Genomic DNA, 20,828 nt, shown 5'->3' on the forward strand with positions numbered 1-20,828 from the left:
TGTCACGTGGGCCGGCCGGACACACTTCTGACTAACTCTCGGCTGAGCTCAAGTTTCGATTTTCCTGTTCGTGAAAATGAAAGTTGGGACGGGGCCAAGGCTGAAGGCTGGGGATCGGGGCCAGCATCGGCCCGGCCCGGCCTCACCTTTCACCTGTCTTGGGGGCCGGCACGGGCCTTCTCACTGGATACAGACCAGGACCTCGCCCTCTGTCTGTCTGGCCCTCTGTCCAGCAGGGAGCCGCAGCCCGGACAGAGATGCCGCGGCTTTCCAGGCGGCACATTCCTCACACATGACGCTTCCTGCCGCCGCCCCCAGCGAGAGTCTGGTGTGAAAGCCACAGAATGAATGGCACGGGCGGCCCTTGCGGGGTGAGGACAGGACCCGTGAGCCTCGGCGCCCCTCGCAGACCGTGGTCCAAATGCACAGGCACATGATAACACCCATGTTCCATCCACCTTTAGCTGTCCATCTCCACCTTCTGTATTTTCCCAGCGTTGAAACTCAGACACTTACACTCTCCTGCATTTCATTGATTGATTGATTGATTGATTGATTGAAAGTTTTTTTACTTTTAGTAATCTCTGCAACCAACATCAGCCTCGAACCCACGACCCCAAGATCAAGAGGCGCTCGCTCATCGGACCGAGCCAGCCAGGCACACCATTTCTATTTTAGTTTTTTTTTTTTTTTTTAAATATCTACTTATTTTTGTGAGAGAGAGAGTGGGGGGAGGAGCAGAGAGAGAGGGAGACACAGAACCCGAGGCAGGTTCTGAGCTCTGAGCTGTCAGCACAGAGCCCGACGTGGGGCTTGAACTTGCCAACTCTAAGGTCATGACCTGAGCCCAAATCACACGCTTAACCAACTGAGCCACCCGGGCACCCCGTTTCTATTCTACATTCAAAAGACCATAGGAAAATCAGAAGCTTTGCTAAGGTTCTTGTTCATTGTCAAGAATTACAGCAGTTTCTTCCCGATTTTCAGTTTCCTAGAGAGCATTGTCGAATTTTGTGCTGCACCTTTTTTTTGCTTTAGCTGTCTTTAATCAGAATTGTCTTAAAAATTCTTTTTAATGTTTACTTTTGAGGCAGAGAGAGACAGAGCATGAACGGGCGAGGGTCAGAGAGAGGGAGACACAGAATCTGAAGCAGGCTCCAAGCTGTCATCACAGACCCTGACACGGGGCTCGAACTCAGGGACTGTGGTTCGAGCAGGTGGTCTTAAGTTTTCCTGAAGCTCATGGAAAGCTGGGACAGTCCTGGTAGGTAAGCTTCTGGAGCCACAAACCAAGCTCGTCACGTACTGGCTATGGGGCTTTGGTAAGTTACTTTATTTCTCTGGATCTCCGTTACCTCATCTGTAAGTCCAGATAGCTCGTGCGGCTTTTTTTGTGTGTGAAGACTGAAAGTTCTCATTTCTGTGGATCACATCAACTGGGACGGTGTCTGGAAAGTGGCACGTGTTCACTTGGGGTCAGCTATTGTTATTCTGGCGGTGTTGTGTTCTAAATAGAAACAAAGATGACTTTCACTTTACTTGGAAAGAAAACTGAAAGCAAAGTCAGCAAAATAGCAAGCCTGTGTGTAATGATCTGATTACACACTAACGGATATAACGCAAGTGCTTGAAATCTTAGCCCAAAGCATTTTAAAACCTCACTGTCGTATGGCTCAATCAGGAAATACTTTTTTCCCCCCCCCGGATCACGTGTGTTTGAAGAAATGAAAACCAAATCGGTTTACATTTCAAACTGAGTATCAGGTAAGGCACAGAGGGTGACCATGTAGGCTTTTCAAACCAGACCTTTTAAGGTCTGAATCCTAATTCAGCCAAGAGTGTTTCATTTGGGGTAAATTTCTTCACCTGCCTGATCTTGTTAACACATCTGGAAATATGGATGGTAATGTCACACTCACACAGGGCATTTTAGGGATTAAAATGTATGGGGCGCCTGGGTGGCTCAGTCGGTTAAGCGTCCGACTTCGGCTCAGGTCACGATCTCGCGGTATGTGAGTTCGAGCCCCGCGTCGGGCTCTGTGCTGACTGCTCAGAGCCTGGAGCCTGTTTCAGATTCTGTGTCTCCCTCTCTGTGACCCTCCCTCATTCATGCTCTGTCTCTCTTTGTCTCAAAAATAAATAAATGTTAAAAAAAAAAAATGTATATTCAGCACCGAGAGTAGTGCTTGCGTGATAAATTAACCATATCTAACACACCATATAGCGTTGTGCCCCAGGCCCCGGCCTACACTTTGCATGCACTTACTTATTTTACAGCTGGAGAAGCTCATGCCACGCAGGGAGTGTTTGAACTGGGATGTAACACCTGGAAACCTGCTCAATGATAATTATCAGCACATTAGTTTAGTTTTTCCTAAATCTGTTCTAAGCAGGCCAGTTTCTTTTATGTATTCATTTGTCCCTTCCTTCCTTCCTTCCTTCCTTCCTTCCTTCCTTCCTTCCTTCCTCCCTCCCTCCCTCCAGGCATTCTCTCTTTCCTTCCTTTCTTCTTTGCTTCAACAAGTGTTTATTGAGAGCCTCCTACTTTTCAGAGAAAACCTTGGTAAATGTGAATAAAATACAAATCAGATAAATAAGCCCAAGTTTTTCCAGCAGAGAACTCACAAAAGTTAAGTCCTTATGGTATTCCTTGAACATATGTCCTATTCCTTCCAACCTGTCTTTTCCCACCCATTTAAGAGTAAGGTTCAGGAGTGGTAGACTTTCTTATTCAAAGTCAGGGCCTGCACAAGCCAGGGAGGGATTTCTGCCTCCAACTGCTCAAGATGGGGCTGGGCTGGGGGAAGCACAAGGCAGCCCCGTTTTGGCTCTCTAGTGGGAGTCGGCCATCTCTAAAGGCATCCACATGCAAGTGGAAAACAGTCAAATGTCATCGTCATTTTTCTGTAGCCAGGGACTTTTTTTCCTAAACACCTGAACATCTGTAACATACTCCATGCTCCCTAATGTGTACCGTTTCCTGCAGGGATGTCCCAACAGCGGCTGCAACACATCAGCCGAACGTAGAATCCGTTCAGTTATTTGCAGACATCCTAACATCTCTGTGGTAAGTCTTTTGCTCACGCATGCCATACGTCAGGACTACCCATCAACTACTATGCATCCCATACATCAAAAGGTACACAATTCGTAAATGCACGGCACGATGAATCTCTGGTAGACTGAACACATGTATGTAATGAGCATCTTGATCAAGAAATAGAACTTTGCCAAGAGGCCTCCAAGACCTTCCCTCAGGCCCTGAACCCTACCTCTGCCCCAAAGATAACCCTGTCCTGTTTTCTAGAAACCGTACTCCAGGTTTGCCGCTGTTAAAGTTCATGTGGATGGAATCACGACATGCCCGCTTTCTGTCAGGACTTTCTCACTCAATGCTGTTTGTAGACTTATCCATGTTGCTGTGTTTAGCAGTAGATTGTTCATTTTCCTAGCTAGCATTTATTGATTCTATTGTTTGAATATACCACAATTCATTTAATTATTATTAAAAATTTTTTTTTTAATGTTTATTTATTTTTGAGACAGAGAGAGAGCATGAACGGGGGAGGGGCAGAGAGAGAGGGAGACACAGAATCGGAAGCAGGCTCCAGGCCCTGAGCCATCAGCCCAGAGCCCGACGCGGGGCTCGAACTTACAGGCCGCGAGATCGTGACCTGAGCTGAAGTCCGACGCTTAAGCGACTGAGCCACCCAGGCGCCCCTTATTTTGTTATGATGAACGTTTGGAATATTTTGCTATCACACCATGAATATTCTTGTATATGCCTTTTGGTCAACATATACATGTGCGTTTATGTTGGGTATATACCCAGGAATGGACTCATTGCCTCATGTGGTGTATGTGTGCTCCCCTTGAGCACATATCTGCAAAGAGCTTTCCAGAGCACTTGAACCAGTTTACATTCCCACCAGAATACCGTAAGAGTTCTAGCTGCTCCACATCTTCCTTCTCATTTGGCACTTTCACTGTAAGATTTTTGTTTTGTCTGCTTTAATTTGGCCACCCAGTGGATATGTAATGGTAGCTCTTTTTTAGTTTCCAGTTCTCTGATGACTAGTGATATTAAGCACCTTTATATATGTGTATTAGCCATCTCTTTTGTAAAGTGACTGTTCACGTCCCTTGCCCACTTTTGTATTGGACTTCCTGCATTCCACCCTCCCCTCCCCCCACAGTGGACTTTCTGTATTTTTAGTACAGATTTTTAGAAATTCATTGTTTATCATGAACTTTCTTGGTTACACACATTGTACATATCTTTAACTCTTTGGCTTTCTTGTTCACTCATTTACTAGTTGAAACTTAATTGATTTAATGGGTACAATTTTATTAATTTGCAGAGCTGTGGTTTTGTGTATCCGTGTGAGTATTTAAGGAAATGAAATGGACTATTGAAGTGCTTCAAAATAAGATATTGTTCCTTGAAATTTTTACTTAGCTGTCTTGTGTGTGGGTATTGGCTAAAAGGATTCATACGACTCAGGAGCAGGTTATACTCCCTGTTAGGGTTTATTCCAGGGAAGGGATGCAGAGTGAAAACAGGAAGAAGATGAAAACTCAGACTGAGTCTGGAGAGGTCTGCACAGGCTTCTGAGCCCTTGGCCTGAGTTGCTCAGGACGGACTTTCTCTCAAGCAGTGCACTACAGGGACAAGTACAAATTAGTTGGTCAGGGAAGCCTGCTTGAGTCTCAGAGTCTGGGTTTATGTGGAGAGCTAGACGTGTAGGTGCATTCAGCTGTGACTGGCCATGGTCACCAAATCTAAGAAACCCAACGGTGAATGAGGTGCCCATCACCAACCTTGGCGTGTGCAGAACAGTGCTGACAGGCCGATGTGGCATTGCTCCGGTATAGACACAGAATCATCAATGATCCGTAGAAAGAACCTTTTGAAGGGCACGTTTCTAGGGTTTGGCCAGGATCGATCGTGGCTCCGGTCTCCCCTGGAGAGATGCTCTGAGTGAGCTGTGTTGACTCTTTCTTCATGGGATGGCACATAAACTCTATTAGTGAGAAAATCAACTCCGCAATACGATAGAATATTTTTCAGATTGGAAGCTCACAAATGCATCCAAAAGAACTTTATAAAAGAGAAATAGAAGGCTTATGGACTAGAGGGTTTACCTGTTCCTTAATAAAGCAGTTACTTACTAAATGCGTCTACTTTGGGGTCCTTCATTACCTTCTTTCCCAGGGTTTAGATTATAGAATCATCACTCCTTCCCGGATCTATTTTGTCAATTCTTATTTTCCAACTTCACCGTTTATTTTGTGACATTCAGACGTATTGATGTAGAATTGTATGTAATCTTCTCTGTTTTTGGAGGCCTTCACAATCTGTGGCTTTTTCCTTTCTTGGATACCTATCGTGCTGGTTGCATTTTCTTTCTTTTTCTCCATTTGAATAGTCGACCTAGAAGTATATCTACTTCAGCAGGTTTTCCAAAACCAATCTCCTTTCCAAAATAAATATTAGTGTTTTCATTTATTAGTTATTACTTATTGCATTTATATTTATTAATTCTTCCTTTCTGCTCCCCACCCCGCCCATGAACAGAGTGGCCAGGATAGCTTTAGTTTTCCCATTTAATACTCCAAGTGTTGAAAACTATGACTTAAAAAAATTTTTTTTCTAAATGTTTATTTATTTTTGACAGAGAGAGAGGGAGAGAGAGAGACAGAGAGACACAGAGAGAGACAGAGCATGAATGGGGGAGGGGCAGAGAGAGGGAGACACAGACCCCGAAGCAGGCTCCAGGCTCCGGGCTGTCAGCACAGAGCCCGACGTGGGGCTCCAACTCACGGACTGCGAGATCATGACCTGGGCCAAAGTTGGAGGCTTAACTGACTGAGCCACCCAGGCACCCCGAAAAATACGACTTTTTTAAATGAATGAAGCTGTGTTATCCATTCACTGAAAGACTTCACTGAAGGATCTTTCCAGCTCCCAGCTTCTCTGCTCTCCACCCACAAGGGTAGTTTGTTCCATCGAAACATCCACTTAAGTTGGGACCATCAGATTCTCTGTACAGGAATTTGAAACTGGAACTCAAAAATCTGACATATTTTTTTTCCCTTTATGAGTGAAAATATTCTATATTCAATTGTCAACAGATATGAACGTTGACTGAGCACGGGGGGTGCAAGGTCTTTAATTTCACTGTCTTCTTGGTGGGGGGAGGTAGGTGAAACGGAGAGGAAAACAAAGAAAGGACAGAGGCAGTGGGGAAGGGGCGCGCAAAAAGGGCCAAGAGAGGCTCATGGGAGGTCGCAATATGGGTGTTTTCTTCTTCTGTCTCCCATGTGCTGATTATACACGTGAAAACACCTCTGCGCGCTAAGTGCCCAAAGTCAGATTGCTCACAGAGAGTAAGAGTGATCCTGTTCTCGAAGAGCTGAACTGCCCCTGGTCTATTAACCCATAGTTCAACCTCAGGTCTAAAAGTTCCTGCTTGTCGACAAGTTGTATTCCCTTCGGGATTACACATGCACCCGCGCTGAATCCAAATTGCTTAAATCGTAAAGTTTATTTGCTCTCCGTTCAGCTAACGTTTTCCACCTTTAGCTCAGTTGTGAATTTTTGACTCTTCCCCATAGGATTTTGGTTTTCAGTCGGCCTGACCATCATCGTCCAAGATATCCTCAGCTAAGCAGTGAGCACACAACGATACGTCCAGACAGGCGTGTGAAAGCTGCTGCACCAGGAAAGCGATACCGTCGACGGCGGACTTCTGGCTGATACAGCTGCTCCCGCCACCGACTGGGACCCGAATGCGGGCCTTGGGTTTGGCCCGCGCGCACATCGGGAGACACCCGGGTTTGAGAGTCAGCAAAAGGAGAGGGTAAGTCCCAGAAGAGGGAGAAGCGCTCCCCGTTTGGGCAGTCGGAGCAGCTGCTAGGACTCGGGTGGGAGTGAGGGCCAAAGAGCCGGCCAGCGGGAGGGTTGAGGTTGAGCCAGCGGCCTGTGGGTAAGGGGTCTGCACTGAAGGGCCAGTGAGGGTGGGGAGCAGCGGAGAGTCCCGATCTCTCTCTCCCTCTCTAACGCGCTCGCGCGCACACACACCCCACCCGGGACGTAAACAACAGCGGAGGCATCGGCAGTGCAGGGCCTGGGGCCCCCGCCCCCTCCCCGCCCCCAGCGCCGGGCCCCGGGCACCCTCGGGGTGCAAGCCGGGGAGGGGGGGGGCGGGGCGTGCGCGCCACCCGCGGCCGTCCCCTCCCCGCCGCCGCCGTTCCGGGTGCGACCCGCGAGAGGGCGGAGGAGGCCGAGGCCGAGGCCGCGGCCGCCCCACCCCTCCCCCACCCCCTCCCCCGCGCCCCGCCCGCCGGTCACTTCGCTTTCGATTCCCCGGTGGCGGGGGCGCCCCGGGAGCGGCGGGGGCGGGACCGGACGGGGCATGGCCTCCGCCCTCGGCCCGCGCGCCCCGCTGCCGCTCGCGCGTCTCCGCGGCGCCCGCGCTCTGGCCATGGCGCCGCCGCGCCGCTTCGCGCTGGAGCTGCCGGGCTGCGGCCTGGCCCACTTCGCCGTCGGCGGGGACGCCCCGGGCGCGCGCCTCGACCCCCGCGTGGCCGCGCTCCTGGGCCCGCCCGGCCGCAGCTACTCGCTGTGCGTGCCCGAGGCGCCGGGCGGCGGCTGCGCGGCCCGGGTGCGGGCGGCCCGGCTGCTCCAGCGCCTGCTGCACCAGCTGCGCCGCGACCCCCTGCGGCGGTGCCAGCTGCGCCGGCTGCTGTGCTACGGCCCCGGCGGCGGCGCGGGCGGCGTGCAGCGCGGCTTCCTGCTCCGCGACCCCGGCGACAGCCCCGACACCCGGCGCGCGCTCTTCTCGCTGCTCGGCGACGCCCCGGGGGGCCCGCGCCTGGGCGAGTTCGTGGGCGACGCGCACCAGCAGGTGTGGCAGAGCCTGTGGGAGCTGCGGGACGGGGCGGAGTGGCGGCAGGTGGGCCCCCGCGAGCGCGTCCTGGCCGCCCCGGAGCCCGCCCTGCACCCGGTGGTGCCTGACCTGCCCAGCTCCGGGGTCTTCCCGCACCGGGAGGCCGCCCGCGCCGTTCTGGAGGCGGTAAGAGGCCTGCCCCTTCCTCGCACTCGGGGTGGAACCCCCCCCAGCCCCCCCCCAGACAAGGAGGAGTGGGTTCTCGGGTGGGGGTGGGGGTGGGGGGGCCGGTCTATCCAGCCCGGGCGCTGTTGCCGCGGGGAACTGATTGACGTCCCTGGGCAGATGGGGCCGTGAACCTGAGTGCCGGCCTCCGGTTTAGACGTTGCGGCTCTTTTCTGGATCCTCAGCCGCCTGGAACTTTCCCTCCGAGGCGGCAAGTGATGGATGTCCCGAGGCCGCGCTCGAGTTCCTGCCCTGAATGCGCGGGGAAGGCGCTGCGGGAGGAGGAAAGAGGCCGCTGGGTGCCGGGAGGGTCATGCCATCTGGGAAGCCGTCACACTGTTGGGAGGCCGGGGCATGAGTTTTGGGGAGAAAAGGGCCAGGGTTTGGGGTTTGAGAAACGCGTACTGAATCTGTGGCCACCTGCTTACCGGCTGCCCATGCAAGCGGCACAAGCCCCCTGTTTTTCCTGTCTCCTCTGTGAAACACTCCCCTTGAGGTGCTTAGGACAAGGAAACATCTGGGACACAGCAGGTGCTCCGGGAAGGGGCACTGAGAATCTTTTCCCAGGGGCAGCCTGGGCAGGGCCTGGGGTGTCCAGACTCGACTTGCTGAGGCTGCGCAATGGAGTTTATTCAGTGCCTTCTGCAAGCTTTTGGGATAGTGTTAAGGAGTGGTGAAGAGGGCAGGACCAGTCTCCTGGGTTTAAATCCAAACTCCGGCATTTGTTACCTGTGTCACTTTCAGTTTCTTAAACCCTCCTTGCCTCAGTTTCCTTAGTCTGTAGTTGGGAATAATAATGCTGCCACCCTCGCAGGGTTACTGTGAAGGCTGGCCATGTTAATCCTGGAGAAGCATTTAGGAGATTAAGCGTGTACATAAACAAACATGTGGTCCTCGCTATAGAGCGGGAGAGCAGAGGCGAGAACTTTGAATGCCCAGCACCTCCTGTGCTGCTCCCTGGTGACCGCAGTGCAAGGCTGTCTTCTCCCCTCGTAGCGGCGGCAGGAGGGGACCGGCTGACTGCTTCCGGGAGCTACAGTCCTAGCTGGTTTCCCACATCCCACATACTGTGCCAAGCGGGGCCTGTGCCCCGCCCCCCCCCCCAGTTGTGACCTTCCCTCTCCTTCCTCTGGGGTAGCTGGCCTGTAAGGCTGAGGGATCTCAGCCGCTGTCGCCTTTTTGAGCCAGAGCTATTCAGTATAAAATGGAGGGACTCAGCCCCTCTCAGGTTCAAAATTGCTTTTCTTTTTACATGTTTATTTTTGAGAGAGAGACAGAGAGAGAGACAGAGAGAGACAGAGCACGATCCGGGGCAGGGCAGAGAGAGGGAGGCACAGAATCCAAAGCAGGCTCCAGGCTCTGAGCTGTCAACACAGAGCCCGATGCAGGGCTCGAACCCATATTCCAGGAGTGGTAAGATCATCACCTGAGCCGAAGTCAGACACTTAACTGACCGAGCCACCCAGGCACCCCAGCCCCTCTCAGGTTCAAAACAGCATGATTTTGGTGTGGTGTGAAACACGACTTATGTCTTATTAGCGTTGGGCAATCTTGTTCTCAGCAATCAGATATTGCAAAAGCCCCGTTGCCTCACTACGGCTGCACACGCATTGTTTTACAGTGTATACCCTTCATTCCTGAGGCCCAAGCAGTGCTGGACCTGGTTGACCAGTTGCCGGAACAAGTCCACAAAGGGAAGTTCCCGGTCATTGCTTTTGAAGGACTGGATGCCACAGGTAATATTACCTTTCAGTTACAGGCAAGGAGAGACATTGATCTCTCGTGGGAATAGACAGGGCTTCACAAGTACAACTTTATACAGAGTTCAGCTCGTAAGCTTCACGGCAGTGTCTGGTGTGTGCCACACACAGAGCCGGGCAGGCGTGCGATGCAAAGGTGAATAAGGCCTTGAGTGGGAAGCCAGGGGAGGGGTGGAGGGGCTGAGCCTCAGGTGCTCTGGCGACCACGAGAAGGCACTTAAGGCAGCCTCCGCGTGGGGGACGGAGCGTGGTTGGGGTGGCTCCCGTAGGGCTGTTTTCAGTGCAGATCAGAGCAGGTCAGGTGAGGAAGACAGAAGCGGTCCTCCGGGCGGAAGAAACAGCGTGGGCCGAAGAGAAGGGACTTGAGCCAGCCTGGGGGCATTTGGGAAGCACAGGCCATTCCGAGGACCCTTGGGAAGTACTAGGAAGGTGGGGGGCAGAAGCGTTGGAGCTGGCAGAGATCTCAGAGTACAACGGACATACCCACACTTGGCCCAAAACACAAAAGTAGGAGTAGTAAGGCTGTAAAGGCGGCGGGAGAACAGCCAAGGACAAGGTGGAGCCTGGGCTGAAGTCACGTGGTTCAGCGTGAGGCGGGGCTCCCCGGGTGCAGAGAGTGTGAAGGAGCAAGGAGGTTATCCCAGGGCCAGGAGGTCTCTGCCAGAGTTTATCATTGCTTTGTGATATCTTTCAAGTGTTCTGATACCACACTGAGCAAACCCAGGTTCCTGAAGGTCTGCATCTTTTTTTTTTATTTTTTTTTTATTTTAAATAATCTTGGTAGGTAATGAGCTACGCTGGTTTACGGGTGGAAAGAGTGTCTTTGCTCTGTCTGAGTTCATCTGAGCAGTTTGGGAGTGATACCGTGGCCATGGTAACGAAGCCCTGTGTTTGTATCTGGCCCGCAGGTAAAACCACTGTGACCCAGTCAGTTTCAGACACACTCGGGGCTGTCCTCTTAAAGTCGCCACCTGCTTGCATCAGCCAGTGGAGGAAAATCTTTGATGATGAGCCAACTATCATTAGGAGAGCTTTTTATTCTTTGGGCAATTATATTGTGGCTTCTGAAATAGCCAAAGAATCTACAAAATCTCCTGTGATTATAGACAGGTAGGTATGAAGATCCTATGAATTTGGCATTTTGTTCCCCAACGTGTAAGTGTGTGTGTGTACCTACGCATGCATGTATTCAACTGTGTATGTTAAGTCAAACCGCGTGATGATAAGAATAGGAAGAATGCCTATGCTTTATTAATCACCTACGTCACAGGCTGGCATTTCGCTAAGAGCATGCATACCATTGTTCGATATCTGGAACAATTATGCATGGTTAGTGGATACTATATGTTATTCCCAATTTACTGATGAGAAACATAGGTCTTCGAAAGGTCGGGGTGCCTAGGGAACTCAGGGGTTGAGAGTCCAACTTCGGCTCAGGCTGTGATCTCACGGCTTGTGAGCTCGAGCCCCACATCAGGCTCTGTGCTGATGGCTCGGAGCCTGGAGCCTGCTTCAGATTCTGTGTCTCCCCCCTCTCTGCCCCTCCCCTGCTCATGCTCTGTCTCTCCTCTCTCTCTCTCTCTTTCTCTCAAAAATAAACATTAAAAAAAAAAAAAAGGTTAAGTGACCTGCCAAGTGACTAAGCTAGAAATGGTGTATGAGGATATTGGCCAAAGGCTGTGCTTTTAGAAATTGATGCTTTCAGTGGTTCATTTGTTCACCGGCTTATTTGTAAAACACTGATTGGGCATCTCCTATGTGCCAAAGATCGCTCTCAATTTAGGGGATTCGGCGGTCCGTGAGCGAGGCGATGCCCTGCTTGCGTGGAGCAGACATACTGTTGCAGGAGAAGTTGATGGTCAAGTGCATAAACAGCTGTGATGCTATCAGAGAGTGATAAATACCCCGAAGAGGGTAAAGCAAAGTGGGTATGGCTGAGGAAGGCCTGTATAAGGGGGTAACATTGATCTGAGCTCTGAACGCCCCAGAAGAGGTGGAAATGAAAACTGTGGAGGAACAGCGTTATGGACAGCAGAGTAAGTAAGAGCAAAGCCTACAGACAGAAAGAAGTTGACATAATCCAGGACTAGAAACAGGCCAGTGTAATGAGCACATAGTGGACCGGGGGCTGCTTTCTGGGTGAATGAGCAGAGAGAGAGAGAGAGGCAGAGGATAGAGGAGAAGGGCCCGTAGGCGGAGAGAGTGTGGGTTTTATTCTGAGCGCCGAGGGGAGCCGTTGGAAGGTTTCAGATAATGAAGTGATGTAAACTGATTTGTGTGTTTCCAATTCCATGCGTAAGAAATAGCTCAACATACCACACAAATGGGTGAAAGCAAGTTATCCTAGGCTTTAAATCACCGGGACTTGGTGGTATGGAAATTACAGTCGCGATGAGATCGCAGCTTGCTCTCATCAGGTTGCTGAGAACCAGTTAAAATGCCCTAATGCCCAGAGCTCAGAGCTGGCGCTCACGTGCATGGATTGACGCCCTCCAGGGTGCTGGTGGGGGTGGAGGGCTAGGAGAGCGGTTTGTGGAGACACAGCAGAGTGGAGACCGCTTCACCGCCTGAAGAAACCGAGATGCCTTCAGCTGTGTTCAGATACTGAAAAATGTGAAAAACCAAAGCCCATCAGTAAGAGAAAGGGTGCATAAATGCCAGCGTATTTGTAAAATGGGGCCCCATTCAGCCACATAGACCAGTGCAGTGTATCCCTGTGCAGAAATTACAAAACCGTAATCTGAAAAAATCGAGTTGCAGACGGGCGTTGAGTAGAATACATGCAAATTAAGACAAACTGTAGAGTACGGAGGGATGGAAGGTTATTGAGCAAATTCAGGAGAGGGCTAGGGAAAAAACGCTACGGTCGATAAAAAGTACAAAAGGTCATGAGCTGCATTTGTGTTATTGCTTCGCATTACGTGAATGTTTGTTGCCGTTTCTGCAATTTTGCTTATTTTTGGAAAGATAAGCAACCGTATTGAAGTATGACAAGAGTTCAGGAAAAAGCAGGAATCATAACTGTAAATCTCAAGGAATTTCAAGTAGGGAACACACCCAAGTATAGCCCGCACCCGTGTCCGGACTTAACGACCTCACCATCCCCCATAAAGCCACCTCCTTCTCCCATCCGGTCACCGTCCGTTCTCCCCTCCTGCCTCCCTCCCCCCCCCCCACCCCCCCCACCGTGGTAACTGCTGCCCTGACCTCCATCACCGTAGACTTGTTCCTTCTGTTTTTGAACTGCTTGTCCACGCAGGTGTGCATTACTGCTCTTTGCGTCTGACGGCCTTCATGCCGCGTATGATACTCCCCTTGCTGCTATGAACACGTTTTAACGTTTTTGTTTTATTTTATTACTATTTTTTTTATTTTGAGAGAGGGAGAGAGTGTGTGTGCATGGGGGAGGGGCAGAGAGAGCCAGAGGGGGAGCGAGGATCCCAACCAGGCTCTGCACACTGTCAGTGCAGAGCTCAACACAGGGCTCGAACCCCCGAACTACGAGATCGTGGCCTGAGCCGAGATCAAGAGCCGACCGCCTAACCGACAGAGCCACCCAGATGCCCCTTGCTGTGGACATTTTTTACGTAACTCTGGTGCCTGTATATCTGCAGTTCTGGTGCAGAGATGCCCATGACTGGAGCTGCAGGGGCGTGGGGGTTCACATGTGTTCGACTTCAGCAAATATTCCAGAAAGTTTTTTGAAGTGGTTGAAACAACTCACAGCCACCCCCACCCCCCACCAGCAGTGTTTGAGAATTCCCTTTGACTCGCATCCTGGTCAACACTTAGCATCGCCAGCCTTTTATGCTAGGCTTTCCCCTTGTTCAAGCTGGTTTGCCACATCTGGAAACTTCTACCCCTTTCTTGAAATACCTTCCCCTGTACTTTTCTGTACAGGCTTTTCTGTAGCTCTGCAACACCCCACGGAAAGGTGGTTCTGAGCGTGTGCAGGAGATAAAGCCTGAGGTGGTGGGTTGCCGGGCGAGAGGAAAACAGTGAAAATGAGTTAGAAGCCGGGTACTCTCGTCGGAGCGACCATGCCGGGAGGTAGTTTTAACTTCGGGGATGGCAAGGTGGTTATTTCAAGAGGTTGAGGGTTGGCAAGAAGGGTGAGAAACTGCATTCCTTTGTGGGACTTCTTTGGGGGATGTTTTTGCCCCGTTATTAATAAGTGAATCTGCCATATTTGAGATTTTTTTTGTTTTCATGCAGTGTCCTTTTTCAGTGAGAAAGCCTGAACTTCTCCTCATATGATGCGACTTGATGAGGCACATTGTTTCCTCCGATGTCCCAAGTCCTGAAGCTGCACTGGCTTCTGTGTGTAGGTGGATGCCGATCCCCTCCGCTCCCAGCTTCCTAATCCGTTAAAGGGGAGAGAGCCCTCCTCGCTTCCCCGCCTACTGTTAGGACTGGTGATGAATAGCCATTGAGTTGATACAGGGAGAAGTGCTTCGAAATAGCAAATCGCTATGAAGATACAAAGCGTTATTATAGAAGCTGCGTATAACGTGTGGACAAATTGCATCTGATTTGAACCCATGTGGTTTCCCTGAAGGCAGAATGGAAAATACTAACTAGCGGAGAGTCTGAAATTGATGGCCAGAGGGTGTGATTATTTGAAATGAGCCACGGCGTTGTCAGTGAGAGAGCTCTAGCTATAGAAAACCGGGCTTCCATTTTTACCTTGATTTTCCTTCTTTGTGTCTGGGAATCGTCGGCAATTTTGCTCTTTAAAGAGATACTGTATCACCTTGTCAAACGGGAAGAAAAGAGCAGTTATTTGTTGTCTGGGTGGGCTTTGTTCATGTGTAAAGATTTTAATGAAATCCATTTTAGACTATACCCTCATCTAGCTGAAAAAAACGAGGGAGACAGAGTAGTTTTTGATGGTGACTGTGGTTAAGGTTGGCAACTTAATCACCCTCATTACCTTTAAAAGTCTGTTCTTGCTGATGGTTTTTCTACAAAAGGAAGGCTTTTAAAATTAAGATGATATCAGCCTCGGTATTCATAGCTGAGTATTTAATTCAGTGAACACGGAACATGTGCAAAAAAGCAGAATAAATTGTAGTCTGGCTGCCAAGAAACAGAAAACCTGGACCCTTCGTGGATTTATTCGGCTTGGGAGACAAGATGCATCTGAGACAGAAGGTGAAAGCACACGTTTGGAAATGGTGACTCAGGGACGCGGCACAGAGAAATGCTTCCGGGCAGGACTCAAGGAGCTGGCCGATACAGTGGCCGCTTCTGGAGGTGGATGAGGGCTTCGAAGGATGGATGGTGTGAGAATTGCTCACCTCCCAAATTAATTTTTGTTTGTGTCTCCTTTTCAGTACTGTCTGTATTACCATCATTTGAAAATGCAGCTTTAGTTATAAGCAGTGTCCGCTAAACATTAGGGATTTTCTTTTAAAAAAAATTGTTTTTAACGTTTATTCTGAGAGACAGAGACAGAGTGCGAGCAGGGGAGGGGCAGAGAGAGAGGGAGACACAGAATCCGAAACAGGCTCCAGGCTCTGAGCTGTCAGCACAGAGCCCGACAAGGGGCTCGAACTCACGAACTGCGAGATATGACCTGAGCCCAAGTCGGACGCTTAACCGACTGAGCCACTCAGGCGCCCAACATTTGGTGTTTTCTTTTTAATTTAATTTTATTTATTTATTTTTTGTGTGTGTGTTTTCTTATAATGACAGTGTGATACACAGATACGGTCTATGTTTGCGGCAACTGTGGAAGAGAAACGGGGTTTTGCATGCTTTTCATTTTCCCGATGAGGAAATTGAGACTACATTGGCTTAAATGAGTTACCTGTGTGCGCAGAGGAAGTAGGTGGCAGAAGGTAGATTAACACACAGCTCAGATAACACTGTGAATTCGTTTGGTAGATACCAGTCTGTCCTTTTCACTGGGAAAAGTAGTTCAAGTCTCCAATGATTAAGAATTTAGGATTTTATTTAAAAAAAAAATTTTTTTTTTTAACGTTTATTTATTTTTGAGACAGAGAGAGACAGAGCATGAATGGGGGAGGGTCAGAGAGAGGGAGACACAGAATTGAAACAGGCTCTGGGCTCTGAGCTGTCAGCACAGAGCCCGATGCGGGGCTCGAACTCACGGACTGCGAGATCGTGACCTGAGCCGAAGTCGGCGCTCAACCGACTGAGCCACCCAGGCGCCCCAAGAATTTAGGATTTTAAAACATTAAAGTTAGTAAGTTGAAAATACAGACAAGGATGGGGCCATGGGTCCTTCTCCACACTGGAATGTTTGTAACTGTTTCATAAGTATCTGTGATGAGAGTCCTTTGATATTGAATTTGGAGTTTTGTAGCCTCTTAAAATTGGAATATGACATGGGCAGGTCAAGATTATAATAAGCTATGCCAATTAATGAAATGATTCCAATTTAGTCATATGCACACCCAGAGAACATTTATTGTGTACCTACTGTGTGCCACACGCTGGTTTCAGGTTTTGGAAGGCAGGAGTGACTAAACAAGAAATTTTCTAACGGAGGAGCCCGAAGAGGTCATGCCTATAAACAACTTGCTTTTCTTTACCGTGAGAAGTTCTTCCATAGAGTCGGGCGTGAGGGGCATTGGGAGCCCAGAGGAGAAAACAGCGAGCTCTCCGTGGGGCTCCATCTGAGTGGGACTGTGCAGGCAGAGTATAGGAGCTTTGCTGACTGAGAGCCTCACTCCCGCTGGAGGAAAGTGTGAAGGCAGGCCCGCGTGGAGCCGTGCGCCTGGACACACACCGTAACTGTGTCTTCATGAGGCTGGACGTTTCCGGCAGGCAGTGGAAAGCCATTGGGCGTTTTGGAATAGATGTTCTTTTTTTTTTTTTTTAACATTTATTTATTTTTGATAGAGAGCACAAGTCGGGGAGGGGCAGAGAGAGGAGGAGACACAGAATCTGAAACGGGCTCCAGGCTCCAAGCTGTCAGCACGGAGCCCGATGCGGGGCTCGAACTCACGGACCGCGAGATCATGACCTGAGCCGAAGTCGGCTGCTCAACCGACTGAGCCGCCCAGGCGCCCCCAGATTGAGTTTTATTTATTGAACAGATTGCAATGCAGGGGAAACTTGAGCAGAGCCGTGCTGGCTTCAGCCTCTCGCGCGGCAGATTTTCAGGTGCACCTTGACCTCGGCCTCTACAGATGGAGATCTCACTCGTCCTCTCCTTCCCAGGTACTGGCACAGCACGGCCACCTACGCCATTGCCACCGAGGTGACCGGGGGGCTCCAGTACCTGCCCCCGGCCCATCACCCTATATACCAGTGGCCCAGGGACCTGCTCAGACCCGACCTGGTCCTGCTGCTCACAGTGAGCCCCAAGAAGAGGATGCAGAGAATTGAGGGCCGGGGCGTGGAGCGGACCAGAGAGGAAGCTGAACTGGAGGCCGACGGCACGTTTCGTCAAAAGTAGGTGTCCCGATGTGAACGGCAGGGGTTCCTGGCCGTGGCGGAGAGCCAGGATGGGCGCCGGCTTTAGGAATGTGGAGGAAGTGACGTTGTTCTCGTTGTTCGAACCCGAGAGGCAGCGTCCCCCAGGGTAGCTCAGCTCCTTCTGACGGTGCAGTTCCCACACGGCCGCAGCATTGGTGACGCACGGCCACAGGGCATCGGGGCTTCCTTCCAGTCCTGGCTGTGCCAGGAACAGTGTGAACCCGGGGAACGCAATACACATTTCTGGGTCCTGGTTCCCCAGTCCTAGTAGAATGGGCACAGAGTGCTGTCCCATGACCTCACTGTGACTTTTCCTTAGAAGGTGCTTCCCGTGTGTCAGGCATCTGGGTCCGGACGCTCTCTGATGCGCACGAGGGCGACGTCAGCCGTATTTTACGGTTTACAAAACTGAGGCTCCAAGGATGAAGCGACTTGTCTGGATTTGCATAGCTACTGTGTAGTAAACCTGGGATTAAAATCAAGATCTTTTTCGATTTTGAAGGCAGCGCTTTTGTTTTCACGAGAAAGCTGTGGGACGGTAGCTGGAGACCCTGGACCAGAGCCTCACTGTCTTAGAGCCGAGGTTGAATCCGTTCCGTAAGACTGGTTTGAAAAGCCAAAACGGAGTAGTTTATAGAAATAAACAATCATAGCACCGCTGTCCTAACACAACCCTGTTCTAAATAGTTAAATAACAACTCGGCTGTGCGCAAAGAAACCGTGTCAGGCAGTTTACTCGTATTAATTCAATTAGGCCTCGTGACACATCACCGGGAAGGCATTATTTCAGCCCTCGTTTTACAGGTGAGAAAACCGAGGCGGAGGGGAAAGCAGTTTGATGAGTTCACTGAGCTAGTGAGTAGTAAACAGCACGTGTGACAACCACACACTGTCACGCTTCCCGAACGCCACCGGCCTCCGTCATTCCTACGCGTCAAGGCTAGCTAACGCCCGAAGGAGCTCTGGAACAACCTGGTGAATTTTTCAGAGACGCGTCGGTGAAGACAGTGTCCGTGCCGAGGGCCTCTGGCTTGTCTGAAATCCCTCAGGGCACAGACTGTGGAGCGATTTCCTGTGTGCCCAATTAGTTCACCTCTTGGAATCTGCTACTTTCTCTGCAGAAATGGGGGTGACACGGTTCCCTTCCTCAGGTCACCCTGAGTATGAAAACAGGAGGATCACGCAGGACGCTGATGCCTGTATAGAAAACAGGTAGCCGTAAAGGCTAGCTACTAAACATTACTCTGAATTTGTTATTTATTAACCAAAACGTGTCACACGTCTCCTGCGGACAAAGCTAGCGGCCGAGGGCAACGGCGAGATGAATCAGATGGGGCCCTGGCTGTGTGCATCCTGGTGGGGAAATGGCATTTGTGTGTTGAGCCTTGTTAAAAAATAAGCCAACTCTTTTCGTTTCTGCCTGTCCCCAGGGTAGAAGTGTCCTATCAGCGGATGGAGAACCCCGCCTGCCACGTGGTCGATGCTAGTCCCTCGAGAGAGAAAGTCCTCCAGACGGTTTTAGGCATAATCCAAAATAATTTTAGCTAATTGTAATTACTCCAAAATGTAATTCTGCATTTTGGCAGATTGGATGTTGTTTGATACATCTAGGCCCACGGCGGGGTACATGGTGTTCCCAGATTTCTGTTGCATAACCATGGCGTGTGCTAGAAAGCCGAAGACCAGACCATTTCGATTTTACCTACACCGTTATACTCCCTTCTGACCAAAGGACGCATCAAGGTTGAGCCCGTCAACGTTCCAGCCAGAGATCAGTGATTGCTTTCTTCAAGTGTAACAAACGTTTTCCTGGAACGCGTTTTCAGCTACGTTCCTACCAAATCCCTCCAAGTTTTGTCTTATCCAGAAAGCATGAGGTATACAGAAATAACCAGGAAGATCTTCCAAATTGGCGGAAGCCCCTCCGGCCCCTCCCATACCTCCTCCTGGGTCACTGATAAGACCCTGATGTGACATAGTTACCTCCTTCCCTATATGGCCTCACTCCATCATTGGGGGGGCTCAGCCCTGATCCTAGAGCTAAATGCTCCTGAAGAAAGGGTCCACATGTCCTGGCTGTCTGAGGACAACGCCCACAGGGTCGCCTTGTGGGTAGGCGACATTTACAAAGAAGACATCTGATTTGTGTCTCACAACCCCTGAGACGATCCCCTCGTGGTCAGAGTCAAATATAGAGACTGCCAACCCAGATGCTCTCAATACAAATATACCAACCCACTTTGGATTATGTTCTGTTTATTTATGTTCCTTTCCTTTCCTCTGAAAACACGGGTTTGGATATAATGAGTGTTTTGGACTAAACTAGATGCATTAAAACTTAGCCAATGCAGCAATATATTTATGTTGATATTTACATCATGTTTCTGCTCGGTGGAGGGGCTATGCTTTACTAATTAAAATCAAAGCCAAGAAGCTAAAGGCAGTGCTTGTTGTGTATTTTCATTACACAGATTTAATTTATCTTGCTAAATAAGCAAAGTGGATCCTGGAATGGGGTTTCTTAGTAAATTATCTCGCACTTGAATGTCTTATGATTACATATGAAATCAGCTTTGAGATCTGTTTGCTTAGGAAAAAGAAATGGCTGAGGAAAGAGGAAATTTAATAGCTATGTGGCCTTGGGTGAGTCGCTGAACATCAATAGCCCATGTAACTTGATCTGAAAAGTGATAATCATCCTTTATTTGTATTAAGGAGTTGGCTGAACCAGGTGATTACCTAAAATCCCTCTGGTTCTAAGATAGATGAAGCTTGCAACTTGTTTTGGGGGGAATGTCTTCTTGCCAAGACATTTAAGTCTTAGACAAGCCCTTATCCGGTTATGTGGGGACTTGAATTATAATAAATTTCATATTAATAACTGTATCATACTGTCTTTCAAAAGAATTCCAGGTAATTTTTATATAATATATTTGCATATATAACTATGTAATTGGTTTCTGTTGAAAATATTTTTTAAAGCTAATAAATAGCATTAGGTTTCTGTAAGACGTGATATCTGTGTCCTTGGTATTATTTAGTCTGAACATTTTGAAAAGCTTGTGTTGGCAGTCTAGAAAAACAAACATTTAATGCCTGCCTTCTGTACCTCGCAAATGAGTAAAGTTGTTGGGATTGTCCAGTTTATGGTGGTGTCCCCCATATATGTTGGTTTTTCTGAGGCGTCCCTCCAGTGTGGCTTCCTGGAATTTTTGGTCAGCAAAGTGGGGAGGTGTGAACTCGTGGGCCAAGTGGGATCTCTGGTCAAAGTGATTTCAGAGGAAGGGGGGTGTGTTCACTTTCTTGTAAACACTGTTTCAGGAAAGTAGAATCTTTTCTTCATTGCAGATATTAAGAAGAAGAAATCGTTCTTTGTACACTTGGGTTCTTTCATGCACCGATAGGTGTGTGATTTATGAGCATGAGACAAGACGGCATCTCCTACCCAGAAACTCGATGACAAGGAATCATTCGCTTGGCTCGATTTCGTGACAAGTTGGGT

At 49.6% G+C, this 20,828-nt stretch overlaps 1 protein-coding gene across 1 annotated transcript; it reads left to right on the forward strand.

Annotated features, from left to right (window-relative positions):
* The first annotated feature begins 7,358 nt into the window (after positions 1 to 7,358).
* On the forward strand, positions 7,359 to 20,342 carry CMPK2 (cytidine/uridine monophosphate kinase 2). Its single transcript, XM_019452900.2, has 5 exons — positions 7,359 to 8,078; positions 9,739 to 9,853; positions 10,786 to 10,987; positions 17,069 to 17,302; positions 18,757 to 20,342. Exons 1-5 carry the CDS (start codon positions 7,419 to 7,421, stop codon positions 18,872 to 18,874), a joined length of 1,329 nt encoding a protein of 442 aa, XP_019308445.2. The 5' UTR covers positions 7,359 to 7,418; the 3' UTR covers positions 18,875 to 20,342.
* The last annotated feature ends 486 nt before the right edge of the window (positions 20,343 to 20,828 follow it).

Source organism: Panthera pardus, unplaced genomic scaffold (assembly GCF_024362965.1).
Source record: "Panthera pardus isolate Hobbes unplaced genomic scaffold, ASM2436296v1 HiC_scaffold_26, whole genome shotgun sequence".
Classification (NCBI taxonomy): Eukaryota; Metazoa; Chordata; class Mammalia; order Carnivora; family Felidae; genus Panthera; species Panthera pardus.

Excerpts from the sequence above, each read along its gene's own strand:
- CMPK2 (XM_019452900.2), top strand. The coding sequence starts at position 7,419 with ATGGCCTCCGCCCTCGGCCCGCGCGCCCCGCTGCCGCTCGCGCGTCTC. Across the intron at positions 8,079-9,738 it reads CCCGCGCCGTTCTGGAGGCG|TGTATACCCTTCATTCCTGA; the intron begins GTAAGAGGCCTG and ends ATTGTTTTACAG. Across the intron at positions 10,988-17,068 it reads TCTCCTGTGATTATAGACAG|GTACTGGCACAGCACGGCCA; the intron begins GTAGGTATGAAG and ends TCTCCTTCCCAG.